The 15642-nt window shown below is 44.3% G+C and overlaps 1 protein-coding gene across 1 annotated transcript in view; it reads left to right on the top strand.

Moving 5' to 3' along the window:
• The window catches only part of ACVR1 (activin A receptor type 1), a 110336-nt gene that overhangs the window by 75378 nt on the left and 19316 nt on the right, over positions 1 to 15642 (top strand). Inside the window, exons 5-8 of the mRNA XM_060257363.1 lie at positions 5243 to 5342; positions 7993 to 8139; positions 10604 to 10879; positions 15315 to 15512. Of these exons, the coding sequence (XP_060113346.1) occupies positions 5243 to 5342; positions 7993 to 8139; positions 10604 to 10879; positions 15315 to 15512 (721 nt within the window). The remainder of the gene's footprint in view (positions 1 to 5242; positions 5343 to 7992; positions 8140 to 10603; positions 10880 to 15314; positions 15513 to 15642) is intronic.

Here is a 15642-nt window from a genome sequence, read left to right as displayed (position 1 = left end):
ACCTCACAGGGTGTCTGTTGTGGGGAGAGGAAGGGAAGGAGTTTGTAAGCTGCTCTGAGACTCCCAAGTGAAGTGGAGGGTATCCAATATCATCTTTTTCTTAACCAGAGAAAAAATCAAATGTTGTCAGATTCACTCATGAAGTCAATATTGCCCCTGCATATCTCGGCTTTAGTTTTCCAGAACAATTTCATTATAGTGTAAATTGTTAATGCGGGACAGAGCTAGGGCGGCTTGAATCCTACCTTGTGGCACTGGAAGAAGAGGGAATCTTTCTTTTGTAGGCATTCTCAAGCTAAAAAACACAAGCAGTCGTCAGTAGTAAAGGTCACTGGGCCACACATACAAATTAACCATTATGAACTGTGATGATGAAACTGAGATGAAAATTTTGATTCCTTTCTGTTACGTGATATAAATATGTTGTTCTAATGACCATTATTTAGCAGCATTCGACTTGGCCATATGCTGAACCCTTGTCAAATGTTTGTTGGTGTTTCCTGACACAATTGCTCCCCACCCCAACAAATACACCTTGCTACACCTTGGGCCTTCTTACTTATCCAAGGGTTTTCCTTAATACCAACTAACACACTATCCCCTTCCTTCCTTATAAGCCAAGAGACCTGAGGGAGCATATTTAGAGGAAAAGGGGCAGTGATTGACAATCTGAGGAAAAGTGACATGAGAATTGCTCACACCCTGCTCAAAGAGGATTTCTCTTGAAATGAATGGCGCACAAAGAAAATAATGGCAGCTGAGGGACTCTGGGCAGCTCACAAGAGTTCTGTAGCTTGTATCCTGTGGTGAATCTCTGCTGACAGAAGAAATGTTGATGAGCAAATATGACTGTTTTGTCATCATCCCCCTTCCCTCGGAAATGCTGCTTCTGGGGGAGAGGGGACCACCAAACAACAGCTTGAGCGTGCTGTCTGAGGTATATAAAGGTGAATCAGCAAAGTTTCCCCTATTTTCCATTATTGGAAATTTACCACAGGATCCAGCTGGGTTTTCTGAAAATAGAAAAAAATGTATGTTATAAATAGCTATTGGATTTTAGTATGTTGCTTACTAATGGTAAGTTAGTTATTCAAAATGCTAATTTTAAAAGCTATATCTCTTGAGTATTTCTAGTATCCAGCGGTAATTGAACTGCCATACTGTCTTGGGAAAAGCATTTCAATGAAGCACATTTATTTTTTAGGGGGGGGAGGAGAAAGAAGGGGCCACTAAATGCTACACAAACATTTCATATATCTGCTTCCCATGGAAAAAAGTTTGAAATGGCCCAGTGTCCTGGCGCTGTATCAGTTCAGTATGTTGCTGATGAATTTTATGAAATAATTAATTGTTTAGAAACAGAGGGTTTTCTGCAGAAAATGTCCCATTACAGAAAACATTCCCCTCATACCAAAAGCCCAAAAAGATGGGCTTTTGCAGGAGGCAAGTGAATTTTGCATCTTGATTGTAATTTATTAGTGAAATATTTGGCTGCGGTGAGCTGGATAATGTGCTTGTTTTCTGAGAGGCAGCCAGTGGATTTGGAGGTACAAAGTCTAGTTGGTATATATTTATTTAGGATGTTTTTATGCCTGCTCTTCAGAGTGCTGCTAGAGGAGGCTTAGAATCATATTGAGGTCTCTCTTCAAAGTTCAAAAACCATGTTGTCTTTGAATTTCTTTTTTTTTTTCCTTTTTGGTATTTTTGTGTGTGTGTGTGTGCGCACCAGGGAAGTCATGGCAACCTCTGGTGACTGTCCCCTATTGCCAGAAAGGTGGCTGAATAAGCCTGCCCCTGCCTGCCGACTGCTGGTATTTCAAGGAGGTCTCCCATCCAAGTTCTTGCCAGAGTCGACCCTGCTTAGCTTCTGAGATCCGACAAGATCAGGCTTGCCTGGGCTATCCAGGGAAGGGCAGATGTTTGAATTGCCTTTGGTATCCCCAAGTTTCCCAGCAGTGTGTATGGAGACCAAATTGTTCAGCAAGGGTTTGAAAGTGAAGAAATGGATGAGAACTAAACGGTCATTAAAAGGAGAAGCTGGGAAAACATCAGAGGGCTCGAGCAGACTTGCCCTTGCATTGCGCTTGATAAGTGATTATTACAACTATAGTTTCTTTTGCGTAGTCTTACTTAACGGATAGGGATGTGCACACACAAAAAAAACTTGGATTTTTTGGATTTGGATGGATTCCAGAAAATTCAGGATCCCCCCCCCCCCAAAAAAACCCAACAACAATAAATTCCAATGCCAGCATGCTATTCAGATTCCTTTATTATTATTATTATTTTGAAATCCTGATTTATTTATTTTTTAAACCTTGTGGGACCGTTATACTCAATGGGGAATCTGTCTGGGGGTTTCCAGGGGTCGGGGTATGTGTGTCTGTTTTATGAGGTAGAGGCACCAGCATTTCAGTATATCTTCTGGTGCTCTCAAAAGATCCCCCCCCCTCCGCAAGTTCCAAAAAGATTGGACCAGGGGGTTCTGCAGGGCCACATGTATATGCATTGGTTCTATTTGGCTTGGGAAAATCCCCTCCTCACCATCAGTTTCTACTGCAGTCTCTCTGGTCTGACATCAGTCCTTGTTTTTTGCTTTTTTCCCATCCATTGGAAAAAATGGAGGATGGGGGCACCTTCTTTGGGGACCCATAGAATTGGATCCCCCCCTCCGGGTCCAATTTTTTTGAAACTTGGGAAGGCCTTTTGAGTAGAGGCACCAGAAGCTACACTGAAATTTTGGTAATCCCAAAGTAGCTATGCTTGATAACCAAGAATAATAGCCAGTAAATCCCGATAAGGTATTTTCCAGCAATTTTTTTCAGCTCGGATAAAGCTAAATGTACCCCCTCCCCAGCTGCAAGTGGTAGGAAAGAAGCATCCAGTATGATGTGGCACCATGTATTTGGCTGCACTGATTAGTGTAGTGTAATGGTTCGAGCCAGACCAGTATCTGGAGGACCCAGGTTCAAATAACCTCTCTCTGCTGTGGAGTCTGCAAGGTGACCTTGGCTCAGTCACATTCTCACCCTTACCTACTTCACACAATTGTCAATTTCTTCTAGTCTCCATTTTATCCTGTATGTGGTTTTCTCAGCATCTTGGAGGAAGTGCAGGTTACAAATATGTGAAATAAAAATGATTTCTATAGTGAACTAGGAATAAAATGCTTGAGTTAAAAAGGTTGGTGAGAGGGGGGGGGGGTGAGACCTTCTTTGGCAGTCCTGTTTTGTTTTTGTTTTTTTGAGCAGAGATCCATAACAGCCCGGCTTTCTATGAAGTATTAAAGCAAAAATTATTTTTTTTAAATGATCACTGTTGGGAAGTGTTGGGAAGCAAAACTAGATACGTGTTGGGAAGCAAAACTTTTAAATAATCACTGTTGGGACCGTGTTGGGAAGCAAAACTAGAGCTCCATCTGCCAGATTTTAGAATCGTATTAAGAATAATAATTTTGGCAGTCTATTCAGCTAATATAGTTACAGGTACGCTCCAGTGAAACACACTGGGTTTTTGAGTTCCATATAATCTTGCAGATATCCCAGTATTTCAGGTAGACTGAAAATAAGCAGTCAGAAAATCTTATACCTTGAATAAAACTTTGTTGGTCTTAAAGGTGCCACTGGATTAGAATTTTGTTACCCAACTAAACACAGTTCCTTTATGTTCTCAAATGCTTAAAAAAAAAAAAGTTTTGAGATATTCAAATGCTGCCACCTTGTGGACATACCAAGGGGATTTCAGCTAGCACATTACTGGCAGAATGTATTGGCTGCTTGACTGCTTGGTTGACTTTGTATAACAGTGCTTAAGTTCTCAACATTTCGTTTTTCGTTGTTTTTTTTAAAATATGGACAGCTTCAAGAACTGGCTGTTACTCTGTGCTGAAGCCAAAACAGAAAGCTTAGAAGGGTCAACTTTCAGTCACCGCTAAGGATTTGCAAGGGTTTTTGTTAGGCTTTTAAAAGCAGAATATTGGCAGTTCTTCTCTTTTTTTTTTTTTTGGCTGCTGAAGCCCTGTTAACGGTTTGCTGTCAAAGAACAGCTTTCCTTTCAGGAATTGTTAAGTGTGCTTTCCCCCCTAAGGTTTGGGCTGAGGTGGTGTTTGCTGAACTTAACGCTGTTTCTCTTTGATTAACAAGACACCTCTCCAAAATGCCATGTTGTTCTGACAATGCGGTTATAAAAAGATTGAAGAAGCTCACTGGAGGTTTGTGTGGCTTAAATAAACTGTGCTGAGTAGGAGCGGCTTTCAGAGCCAGGGTGATGCGTTCTGCGTTGGAACGTGAATGGATAGTTAGAATCATGTTTCGGTCATCTTGGCATTAAGCATTCACAAAGCCAGCTCCTTTTCTAATAGATATTTTTACGAACATAACTTGAAGAGTTCAGTTACTAACTGGCATTTGACTGCATTCGTCTTTACACATTTCTTTGAGCTTAAAATGATAGTCCTTGCTATTTTAGGAAATTATTCATTTGCTGGTGGGGGAAAAAAAAAATCTCTCTTTCTGGCCTGTCTTGCCAGTGTAGGTAGCCCTGAATTTTTGATGGGATTCGGTGTTTGGGTAAAACAGGAAGGTGCCCCCAAACTTCCAACTGATAAATAAGGAGTGACGATATTGAAAGTAGTTTGAATTTCATTGCATACAACAATTAGACTACTGTAAACTAGGAAAAATTATGGATAGGAGTAATTGGGTTGGTTCAAAGATTTATAGTACCACAAGATCTTTAAAAAAAGATCTCAATCTGATCTAGATGGAAAATTACCAGAGACTGTGGGTGGAAGATGGGAACCCTGTGGATGGCATGCTGTATTCCTTCATTTGAGGCAGAAGTACACTAGGAGCCATAATTACCCATTAGGTTGAACAGGATCCTAGCATGTTAGTATTATTAAGCAACTTGGATTTACCAAAGCTTTTTTGCTGATGGAAGGATTTTCTGCCATTGAATGTGACTCTCCCCCCCCCCCCCCCCGCTGCACCCCAGAATGCTCCACAAAATTCTGGTGAGAGAAAATTGTGCTCCACAGGCAGAATTTCTTCCGTCTGTGGAAGTACTCTGGCGGATCCAAGCCAAAGGCATGGAAGAAATGCACATCTGCTTGTATGGTTTCTGTCCCTAGTGGCAGAAGTAGTGTTAATCTCCATACACTGAAGTCCAAAGTGCATGCGAGTGTCATCTCTTGCTCTGCTTGAACATCGGTACCCAAACATTTAATCTTATTTCTCCACAGGACTTACTGGACCATTCCTGTACGTCTGGAAGCGGCTCCGGTCTCCCCTTCCTCGTTCAAAGAACAGTGGCCCGCCAAATTACGCTGTTGGAGTGTGTGGGTTAGTACATGTTAATTTGGATTTAGTGTTTTCAGTTGCCCTTCTAGGCTGTTGGTTGTACGCTTCCTCCTGCATTTTGATCAAGAGTATTGTGGAATATAGTTTGTATATAATTTTAAAAATCTGATTACTTGGAGGGAGCAATCCCTGAGGTTAAACATCCTGTCTGTCTGTGGGATGATATGCACAGCAAATAAAACTTGCAAGTCTAGAAAAAATGTAAGTGTAAATGGTGCAGAAAATGATGATCAACCAATATAGTAATCTCGTTAAAGGCTGGTGTTCTAACCAGTGTCCGCAATACTTAGAATTTATCAGAAAGCCTTTTAATGGTGATCTTTCCCTACAAATTGCTCCTGCGTTTGTGTGTATTTTGTTACTGAATCTTCCTGTGAGCTAGTGAATATCTGTCTAAGAGACCAAATGTTAAGCCTGTATTGGCTTGGCAGTGGAATCTCCGGACAGGAAGTGTGTTCTATATAACATCAACGCCTCAGAGGTATCATGTATCCTGTTACCCTGGATTACACCTGCTTCTGATGAACATGTGCCAGAAAAGAGGTAAAGCAACGAGACCAGCTTCAGACCTGTATTGCTGCCAAAGACAGCAGGTGGCATTGCACTGATGATAAATTTATTTTAGACTGTTCAGGTTGAACCATGGGTCGGCAGTGTGCAGGTCACGTCGTACCCTCATGTTTAGTACAGCTGCTTTTTCACTAGACATATTGCTGCACAAATTTCTCTTGCGGCCTTTATGTGCCAAACACGCACAAAGATGTTTCATATGCATCGTTTCAGGCAGGCAAGCTATGCGGTTGGCAGTAGAAGATCAGAATTCAACTCCGGTAGCACCTTAAAAGACCACCGAGATATTCAGGGTGCAAGCTTTTGAGAGTCAAAGCTCTGGTGTGACTGTTGAAATGAGCTTTGGCTTTTGAAAGCTTGCATCCTGCATATATGAACTTATGAAGCTGCCTTATACTGAATCAGACCCTCGGTCCATCAAAGTCAGTATTGTCTTCTCAGACTGGCAGCGGCTCTCCAGGGTCTCAAGCTGAGGTTTTCACACCTATTTGCCTGGACCCTTTTTTGGAGATGCCAGGGATTGAACCTGGGACCTTCTGCTTCCCAAGCAGATGCTCTACCACTGAGCCACCCTCCCACCCCTGCTCTCCAGGGTCTCAAGCTGAGGTTTTTTCACACCTATTTGCCTGGACCCTTTTTTGGAGATGCCAGGGATTGAACCTGGGACCTTCTGCTTCCCAAGCAGATGCTCTACCACTGAGCCACCGTCCCTCCCTGCACTACTTGTTGGTCTTTGAGGTGCTTGCTGTCATTGTTGCCATGAAGTCACAGGGTTTTCCAGGAAAGATATTCAGAGGTGGTTGGCCATTGCCTACCTTTGCATCATGACTCTGGTATTCCTTGGTGGTCTCTCATCCAAATACTAGCCAAAGCTGACCCTACTTAGCCTCTCCCTTAGACAGCCTGGGCTATCCAGGTCAGGGCTCTCTAAGGTGTTGCTGGATTCAAATCTTGCATTTCATGTGTGCATCTCTTGGAGAGTCTTCATGTGACTCTTTGTATTTCAGATGAAAGGCCGTAGCTTAGTAGTAGAGCATGTGTTTAAAGTCTTGCATGCAATCCCTGAAATCTGTACTTAAAAGAGCTCAGATATGGGAAACTGGTTTCACTCAGTGTAGATGATACTGGGATAAGAGACAAAAGATCTGGCTTGGTATAAGGCACCTATCTGGAGAGCCATTTTGGTGTGGAGAGCCAGTTTGGTGTAGTGGTTAAGTGTGTGGACTCTTATCTGGGAGAACCGGGTTTGATTCCCCACTCCTCCACTTGCACCTGCTGGAATGGCCTTGGGTCAGCCATAGCTCTGGCAGAGGTTGTCCTTGAAAGGGCAGCTGCTGTGAGAGCCCTCTCCAGCCTCACCCACCTCACAGGGTGTCTGTTGTGGGGGAGGAAGGTAAAGGAGATTGTGAGCCGCTCTGAGACTCTTCGGAGTGGAGGGCGGGATATAAATCCAATATCTTCATCTGCCTCACAGGGTGCCTGTTGTGGGGGAGGAAGGGAAAGGAGATTGTGAGCCGCTCTGAGACTCTTCGGAGTGGAGGGCGGGATATAAATCCAATATCTTCATTTACCTCACAGGGTGTCTGTTGTGGGGGAGGAAGGGAAAGGAGATTGTGAGCCGCTCTGAGACTCTTCAGAGTGGAGGGCGGGATATAAATCCAATATCTTCTTCTTCTTCTTCTATGACCGTTGCTCTATGATTAACACTGCAGTCCTGTTGACAGCTAACTCAGTCTTGGATTTAGACTGAGATTTAGTTTAAAATACAGTAGATCCTAGAATAAAAGAATCACCTTCCAGCCTCAACTGAAAGTGCTCTTTGGTGAAAGAGGTGCTTTTGGATGCAGGCGTTCTTAATATGTTTGGGACATGAGTCCCTATTTTTCTCCCATCTGGCTTGAATGCAAAGTCTTCACAATGCTCAGGCTTCGAGTAACAATCCGTAACGTTTTGGCTTTGAATTAAATTGCATGTCTTTGATCTGATCTTAGTGCAAAGTGTACTTCTTTCTCAGCCAATGAAATCCACCGGTACAATCTTTTGTACTATTTGTTTTTACTAGGAAAAGGTCGATATGGAGAGGTCTGGAGAGGACAGTGGCAAGGAGAAAACGTTGCTGTGAAGATCTTTTCTTCCCGAGATGAAAAGTCCTGGTTCAGGGAAACAGAATTGTACAATACAGTGTTACTGAGGCATGAAAATATTTTAGGTAATGGTTATCACTTTGTACCTGGGCAGGTGTGGGGCAGTTGAGAATACTTGGAACGGGGGCCCTTCCTGTGTCTCATCTTCTTACTTTTAAACAAAGGAAGTAAAACCTGTTCTCAGAGTCAAAGGTGGAATTCTAGGAGGAGCTCCTTTGCATATTAGGCCGCACCCCTCTGAGGTAGCCAATCCTCCCAAGAGCTTACAAGGCTCTTTTTTTGTAAGCTCTTGGAGGATTGGCTATCAGGAGTGCGTGGCCTAATATGCAAAGGAGTTCCTGGTAGAATTCCACCACTGCTCAAAATATCAGATAAGATCAATCCCCCCCCCCCCCCGTGCCTCCATTTCTCTGTTGTGACAGGATCACAGGGGGGGCCTCTCATAAATGCTTTTATTGAATTCTTTTGTCACTTGCTGGCAGAGCACTCACTGGCCTCAGGGATCTGAGCCTGCCAAGCACCCAGGTCCTGCCTACAAAGAACAGTGCATGCTTACCTCTTCACTAGATTTTTTTTTGGGGGGGGGGGTCTGTTCCTTTAAGGGCTCTGAGGATAGTAGGTGCTGGGTCAGACCTGTGTGCCAAGCCTGCGTGTGTGGCCCCTGACCTGTATTCCTGCTCCCTTTTGGGAGAGCCAGTTTGGTGTAGTGGTTAAGTGTGCGGACTCTTATCTGGGAAAACCGGGTTTGATTCCCCACTCCTCCACTTGCACCTGCTAGAATGGCCTTGGGTCAGCCATAGCTCTGGCAGAGGTTGTCCTTGAAAGGGCAGCTGCTGGGAGAGCCCTCCCAGCCCCACCCACCTCACAGGGTGTCTGTTGTGGGGGAGGGAGATAAAGGAGATTGTGAGCCGCTCTGAGACTCTTGAGTGGAGGGCGGGATATAAATCCAATATCATCTTCTTCTTTTGGAAGTCCATTTTAGGAGTGTAAACAAGAACGCTCCTGGTACCTGAGCCATCAGTCCTCCCATATTTTACTTTTTAACATTGGGAGAGACTGGATCAGATGTTTTTTTCCCCCGGGTTTGATATTGACGTTACTGAATCAAAACTCAAGTCGCTGGGCTCTAACCCATGAAGGCGTATGCCCCGATCAATCGATTTAAGATTTCACAAGACTGTCTTTTGTTTGCTGTGACTGACAAACAGGCTGATGCCGCTGGAATTTGTTTATTTAAATATTTACTCAGGAAACAGGGAAGGAGGAAATTGGGAGAGAGGGACTGCATAACAATCCCTCTTGCGGACTCTTGTCCTGAATATTTTTATCTGAAATGTCTTAAACTTAAGTTTGAACATTGGAGAGGTGATATGGAGTGGAATTGGGTATAAGGCTCCCAGCCCGGGACAGCACGCCACGGATGCCATCCCAGAAGGTGAAGAGTCTGGTAGTGATCCTGGTTGCCTCACTTCCTATTGAGGTCCAGATCACCATAATTGCCAGGTCAGCCTTTATCACCTTCAGCAGATCGGGCAGCTGGCACCCTACCTTTCACCTCAGGACTTAGCTACAGCGACGCATGGCAGTGGTCATTTCCAGACTGGACTACTGTAACTCGCTCTACGTGGGCTTGCCCTTGGGGCTAATCTGGAAACTCCAACTGGTGCAAAACGCTGCAGCACACCACCTGACTGCATTGCCTGTGCGAGCATGCATTCAACCGATACTATGCCATTTGCACTGGCTACCTAACTAGTACCGGATTTGCTTCAAGGTTTTGGTATTGACCTTCAAATCCCTGCATGGCCTGGGACTGACATATGTGAGGGACTGCCTCTCCCCATATGTACCCCGAAGAGGTTTACGCTCAGAAAATCAACATCTGCTGGATGCCTCCGGCCCAAGGGACATCTGCCTAGCCTTGACTACGGCCAAGGCCTTTTCTGCCCTGGCCCCAGCCTGGTAGAACGTGCTAGGGATCAGGGCTCTGTCAGATCTGTTACCATTCCACAGAGCCTGCAAAACAGAGCTGTTCTGCCAGGCCTTCAGATGAGGCAGTGAGCATCCAAATTGAGTTGGCCTCCCTTGCCGAAACATCCCTCCTTTAGACAGCCCGATTAGAGTCTGGCAGCATTCTGATGCTTTACCAGTTCCAGCTTGAAATTGTACCAATCTTGATTAATTTGTCTCCTGTTTTTAATTGTTTTAATTAATTTTATTAATGATTTTAATTGTAGTTGACTTTGTTGTAATCCACCCTGAGCCCATTCATAGGGTAGCGCAGAACAGAAATCCACTAAATAAATATTGATCAGGAATGGGAGGGGGAAATCTCTGAGTTCCGTTACAAACGGCCAGTGAAACCAGCTGTGTTTGAAGATGGCCTCCATATGTCTCTTCCCATGAAGTTAGCAGTTCGGTGGGGGGAGGAGGGGGCCTTTGTGGGAGGTAATTCCAGAAATGGCTTAGATAGTATCTGACTTGATCACCTGATATCCCCCACCCCCTGCGTATTCCCTCCCCTTTCAGGTTTCATTGCCTCAGATATGACTTCCAGGAACTCCAGCACTCAGCTGTGGCTAATCACACACTACCACGAGATGGGCTCCTTGTACGACTACCTTCAGCTCACTACACTGGACACGGTCAGCTGCCTCCGGATAGTCTTGTCTATTGCTAGCGGCCTTGCGCACTTGCACATAGAGATATTTGGGACCCAAGGAAAACCAGCCATTGCTCACCGAGACTTAAAGAGTAAAAACATTCTGGTTAAGAAGAACGGACAGTGTTGCATAGCGGATTTAGGTGAGTGGGTGTCGTCTTCCTGTCTTGGTTTTTCTGCTGCATTTAAAATATTGAAAGACTGCTATAAACATGGCAGAGTACTTGAGGACACTTCCTTAGCTGCAACTAGGGAGTTTGGAGTTCCTTTGAAAGATTCTCTAGCATCCACTAGAGGGCACTTACAGTAACTTTGTAAACCTCCTGTTTTCCAGGTCAGCTTTTACCAGAGGTTACAACTTTCTAAAGAATATGTATTATGCAGTGTTTTGAAGACTTTGTGTAGGAGGGTGCTAAATATTGGGAACGGTGGAAATCAGGAGAGCAGTATAGCCCTAAACTGATACTCTTCTAAGCCCATTGCCTACACTGCACTTTTTATTTATTTATTTATGATTTATATCCCGCCCTTGCCACGAAGTGGCTCAGGGCAGCTTACAACCGAAAGTCAAACATAAAGTTAAACTAACATTTCAATATATAAGCATTTAAAACCTTAGAAACATTAAACCTTAAGCCGCCCTGAGCCTGCCTAGGCGGGGAGGGCGGGATACAAATAAAATTTAATAATAATAAAAAATAAAAAAAAACCTTACAACAGTATGTATAACAGGAGTCTGGTAAAGCTACATTTAGTTTCTCATATCAGTTAGGTGTGGGCTAGCCGGAAGAGGGTTGTCTTGCAGGCCCTGCGGAACTGAACAAGGTCCCGCAGGGCCCTCACCTCCTCCGGCAGCTGATTCCACCATGTAGGGGCCATAACAGAGAAGGCCCTGTCCCTAGTGTAGAAGGCCCTGTCCCTAGTGTACACTTAGAAGAGTGTAGCTCTTTTTTGGATTGGCTTGTAGATGAGACTGCCTTTGCTGTTTCAGGCGATGACCAGAGAGAATCCTTTGGGTGCTGGATTTAGGATTCAGTCTGGAAGTTCCATTGCTGCTTTGCACAGCAACCCTGTTGTGTAGTGTTGCCCGGTGGCTTTTCTGCCATGTTGTAATATTAGTCTTCATCATACTATACCATGCATAGTTTAAATTAAAGCTGCTGCTGTGGCAGGCCTTTGGCACATGTGATACAGGCAGTTGTAGCCCAAGCATTTGTGCATGTTGCCAGCGAGGCGGGATGTAGTGCATGTTGTAGGGACCTAGATAGGGCCTTCATTGTAGTAGGGGAGGTTTTGTCTGAAGCCTTTCAGCAGATAACAGAAATGTTACTTGGATGGCTTGTAAGAGTGTATGTATAGAATAGAGTCAGAGAAGAGGGGGGTATTGCCAGTTTGTTCTATGCCCCAGAACACATTGATTGTGGCCCACAGGGCAGCAGGAATTTGTGAGCTTCAGGAAAAAGAGGAGGAGGAACTTTTGGACTTGATTGGGTGCATCTGGAATGGCTACATGTGTACTCTTTTCTGACCAGCGCAAAACTACTCCAAGGCATTTGGAATCATGGTGGCCACAATGGCACGTGGATCACAGCATGCACATGGGTGATGCCATCCAAAACTTAATCTTGACTTATGGCATTCTGCTGAGAAGGCTAAATGCAAAATATTGGTTTGTATCCAACCTTTTTGCTCAGCAATGTATTTGTAGCTTTCCTTCTGCTTAAGAGAGCCTTCCTCCAACAGTACCAGCTCTTTTGCTGGTAGAAAAGTCACTTCCATCATAGGAACGCTTCTTAGGCCAGAGGAAGCATTCTACCTTGATGAGTGGAGTGGCCAGATGAAAGAGATTGAATGTGGGGAAGAGCTTGTTGGTGGCCAGGTATAAGGTAATTATAGTAGGTACTGTGGCATGAGCTGTTGTTTGCATTGCTCTTGCTACAGCAGGTATAAAGGATCAGCCTGTCCATGAGGGATTTTTTTAAAAAATAGGTAGGAAAATAAATAGTGTATGGAGTTGAGATCTTATTTACATCTTTGAATCTTACATGAGATTGCTTGGTTATTATGTAAAGTTTGTCATTTTTGTAAAAGTTTGGTTTGTGTCTTAAGATTTTGAAGTAAATGCAATTTTAAATCTTATGTGCTCTCTGCCACTGATGTTTTATTGATGGACTCATGCAATCAGAAGTTAGATGGACTTGTTAGAGAGACTAATCTTCCTAAGGAAGGAGTTCCAGTTTTGGGTGCCATGTCTGAGAAGGCCCTTTCTCAGGTTGCCACTTGTCTAGCCTCAGACGGCAGGGGCACCAGCAGCAGGCCTTCTGGAAATGCCCAAAGTGGGTGGGTGTGGGTTCATATTGGATAATGCAATCCTTCAGATATGCCGTCTCCAAGCTGTATAGGGATTTAAAAGTCAGTACCAGCACAGGGAGGGGCTGTGGCTCACTGGCAGAGCATCTGCTTGGCATACCGAAGGTCCTAGGTTCAGTTCCTGGCATCTCCAGTTAAAAGGATGAGGTGGGAGGTGATGTGAAAAAACCTCAACCTGAGACTTTGGAGAGCCATTACAATCTGAATAGACAATACTGACTTTGATGGACTAAGGGTCTGATTCAGTATAAGGTAGCTTCATGCGTTAATGTGTCCTTGAACTGGGTCCAGAAGCTAATTGGGAGCCAGTAGCTGGAACAAGGCTGGCATTATGTGGTTCCTATAACCCACTTCAGTTAGCATTCTGGCTGCAGTGTTCTGTACCAACTTTAGCTTCAGGCAGTCTTCAAGGGCAGCTCCACATAAAGTTTATTACAGTAATCTAATCTTGCTGTAACCAAGATGTGCACCTCAGCAGCACAGTCTTTACCACCAAGGATGGGTCACAGGTGCCTCAACAGTCAAACTGATGAAGGACAGCCTGGTTACTGCTGCCAACTATTCATCCAATAACAGGCCCAAGTCCAGCAGCACCCCTAAGGAACAAACCTGCTCCTTTGGGGGGAGTCCAAACCTATCCAGAACAGGAGAAATCCCATTTTATCTGTAAAATCTCCCACACACACACCAGTAACACCTCTGTTTTGCTGGGATTGAGTTTCAGTTTGCTAGCCCTTATCTGTCCCGAAAGTGCCTCTAGGCATCTGTTCAGTTTCCACAGCCTCCCTGAGATCTGCTAGATAGAGCTGAATGTCATCTGAGTATTGGTGGTAACTCAGCCCAAATCTCTGGATGAGCTCTGATAGAAACTCTATATCAGTGTTGAAAAGTGTGGGGGATAAGATAGAACCATGCTAGACCCTATGAGCCAGCGGGCAAGGGCCTGAGCAGCAGTCTCCAAGCACCTATCTTCTAGGTAGGACCGAACCTACTGCAAAACAGTGCCTTCCAGTCTCAGCCCTGAAAAGGATACCGTGACTGATGTTATCAAAAGCTATTGAGAGGTCCAGGAGAATTAACAGGATTGCAAGTTCACCTGAAGAATTTAAATTTATTCTTTAAAAAAAAAAAAAGTAAAGGTAGTCCCTTGTGCACGCACTGGGTCGTTACCGACCATGGAGTGACGTCGCATCAGGACATTTTCATGGCAGACTTTTTACAGGGTGGTTTGCCATTGCCTTCCCCAGTCATGTACCCAGCAAGCTGGGTACTCATTTTACTGACCTTGAAAGGATTAAAAGACTTCAGGTTTTCACGGCTGGTAACATCATTAGGGTTTGTAGACTCTTTCGGGCTCAAGTGCCGTGTTCTACTCCAGTAGAACACGGCACTTGAGCCCGAAAGATTCTACAAACCCTTGAAAGGATTGATGGCTGAGCCAACCTTGAGCTGGCTACCTGAACCTAACTTCTGCCGGGATCGAACTCAGGTCGCGAGCAAAGCTTGGACTTGCAGTACTGCAGCTTACCGCTCTGCACCACAGAGCTCTCCAAAAATTTTTGTTATACTACTCCTTAATTAAAAACTATAATTGTCAAAGGTTTATCCCTATTTGGTTCTGTTTAACAGCAGTTCAGCATTTTGACTTTTTTTCAGTGACAGTAATAATATTGGAATTGGCGGCAAGCCAGCTGGGGTGAGGAAACTTGCCTTTACTATCTGCTTGTTTCACATCATTTGTGGCAGTTCCGACACTTGCCCAAGGTTAAGTGCTGGAGATTATGCTCCGCTGCCTTAGGCGTGCAGTGTTTTCCTTCCCTAGCGGAGCTCCCCTTTCTCAAGCTGTTAACTTGTCTGTGTTGTCTCATTGTTCTATATTTGTGTGATCTTGCTTTTGGGGCTTTTTTGGGGGGGTCATGCTTATTTTGGGAAGTTCTCTATCCTTTTTTCTTGATGGTTAATTTCACTCATTCTATAATTTAACGGATGGGTTTGACTGGGTCTTTGAGTACGAATCTTGGCTTAAAAAAACCCATTCCGCTCTCAGTCTCCCTTTCAGTTGAGAATATTAATATCACAACTTGCCATGTTTTGTAGGCCACGAGTCCAGTAGTTACTGTGAGCTGCCTTGCTACCTAACGTGTTAGCAGTATTAATTTTTTAATAACAAAAACAGACTTTTATCAAATCCTCTGCTTTGGATTACAGGCTTGGCAGTCATGCATTCCCAAAGCACTAATCAGCTGGATGTGGGGAACAACCCCCGCGTGGGCACTAAGCGCTACATGGCCCCAGAAGTCTTAGATGAAACCATCCAAGTGGACTGTTTTGACTCCTACAAAAGGGTTGATATTTGGGCATTTGGACTGGTCCTTTGGGAAGTCGCTAGGCGCATGGTTAGCAATGGTAAGTATGTATATTTAAGCGGCTTGTCCTGTGACATATGAAATGAATCGATGTTCAATGAGTAAGCATTAGGGATGGGCACGAAACGTGAAATGGTGGTTCGTTTAATTTCATGGTTCACTGGTTTGCC

This window comes from Heteronotia binoei, chromosome 16 (assembly GCF_032191835.1).
Source record: "Heteronotia binoei isolate CCM8104 ecotype False Entrance Well chromosome 16, APGP_CSIRO_Hbin_v1, whole genome shotgun sequence".
In the NCBI taxonomy this organism is placed as follows: domain Eukaryota; kingdom Metazoa; phylum Chordata; class Lepidosauria; order Squamata; family Gekkonidae; genus Heteronotia; species Heteronotia binoei.
This window is presented reverse-complemented; position numbering and strand designations above follow the sequence as displayed.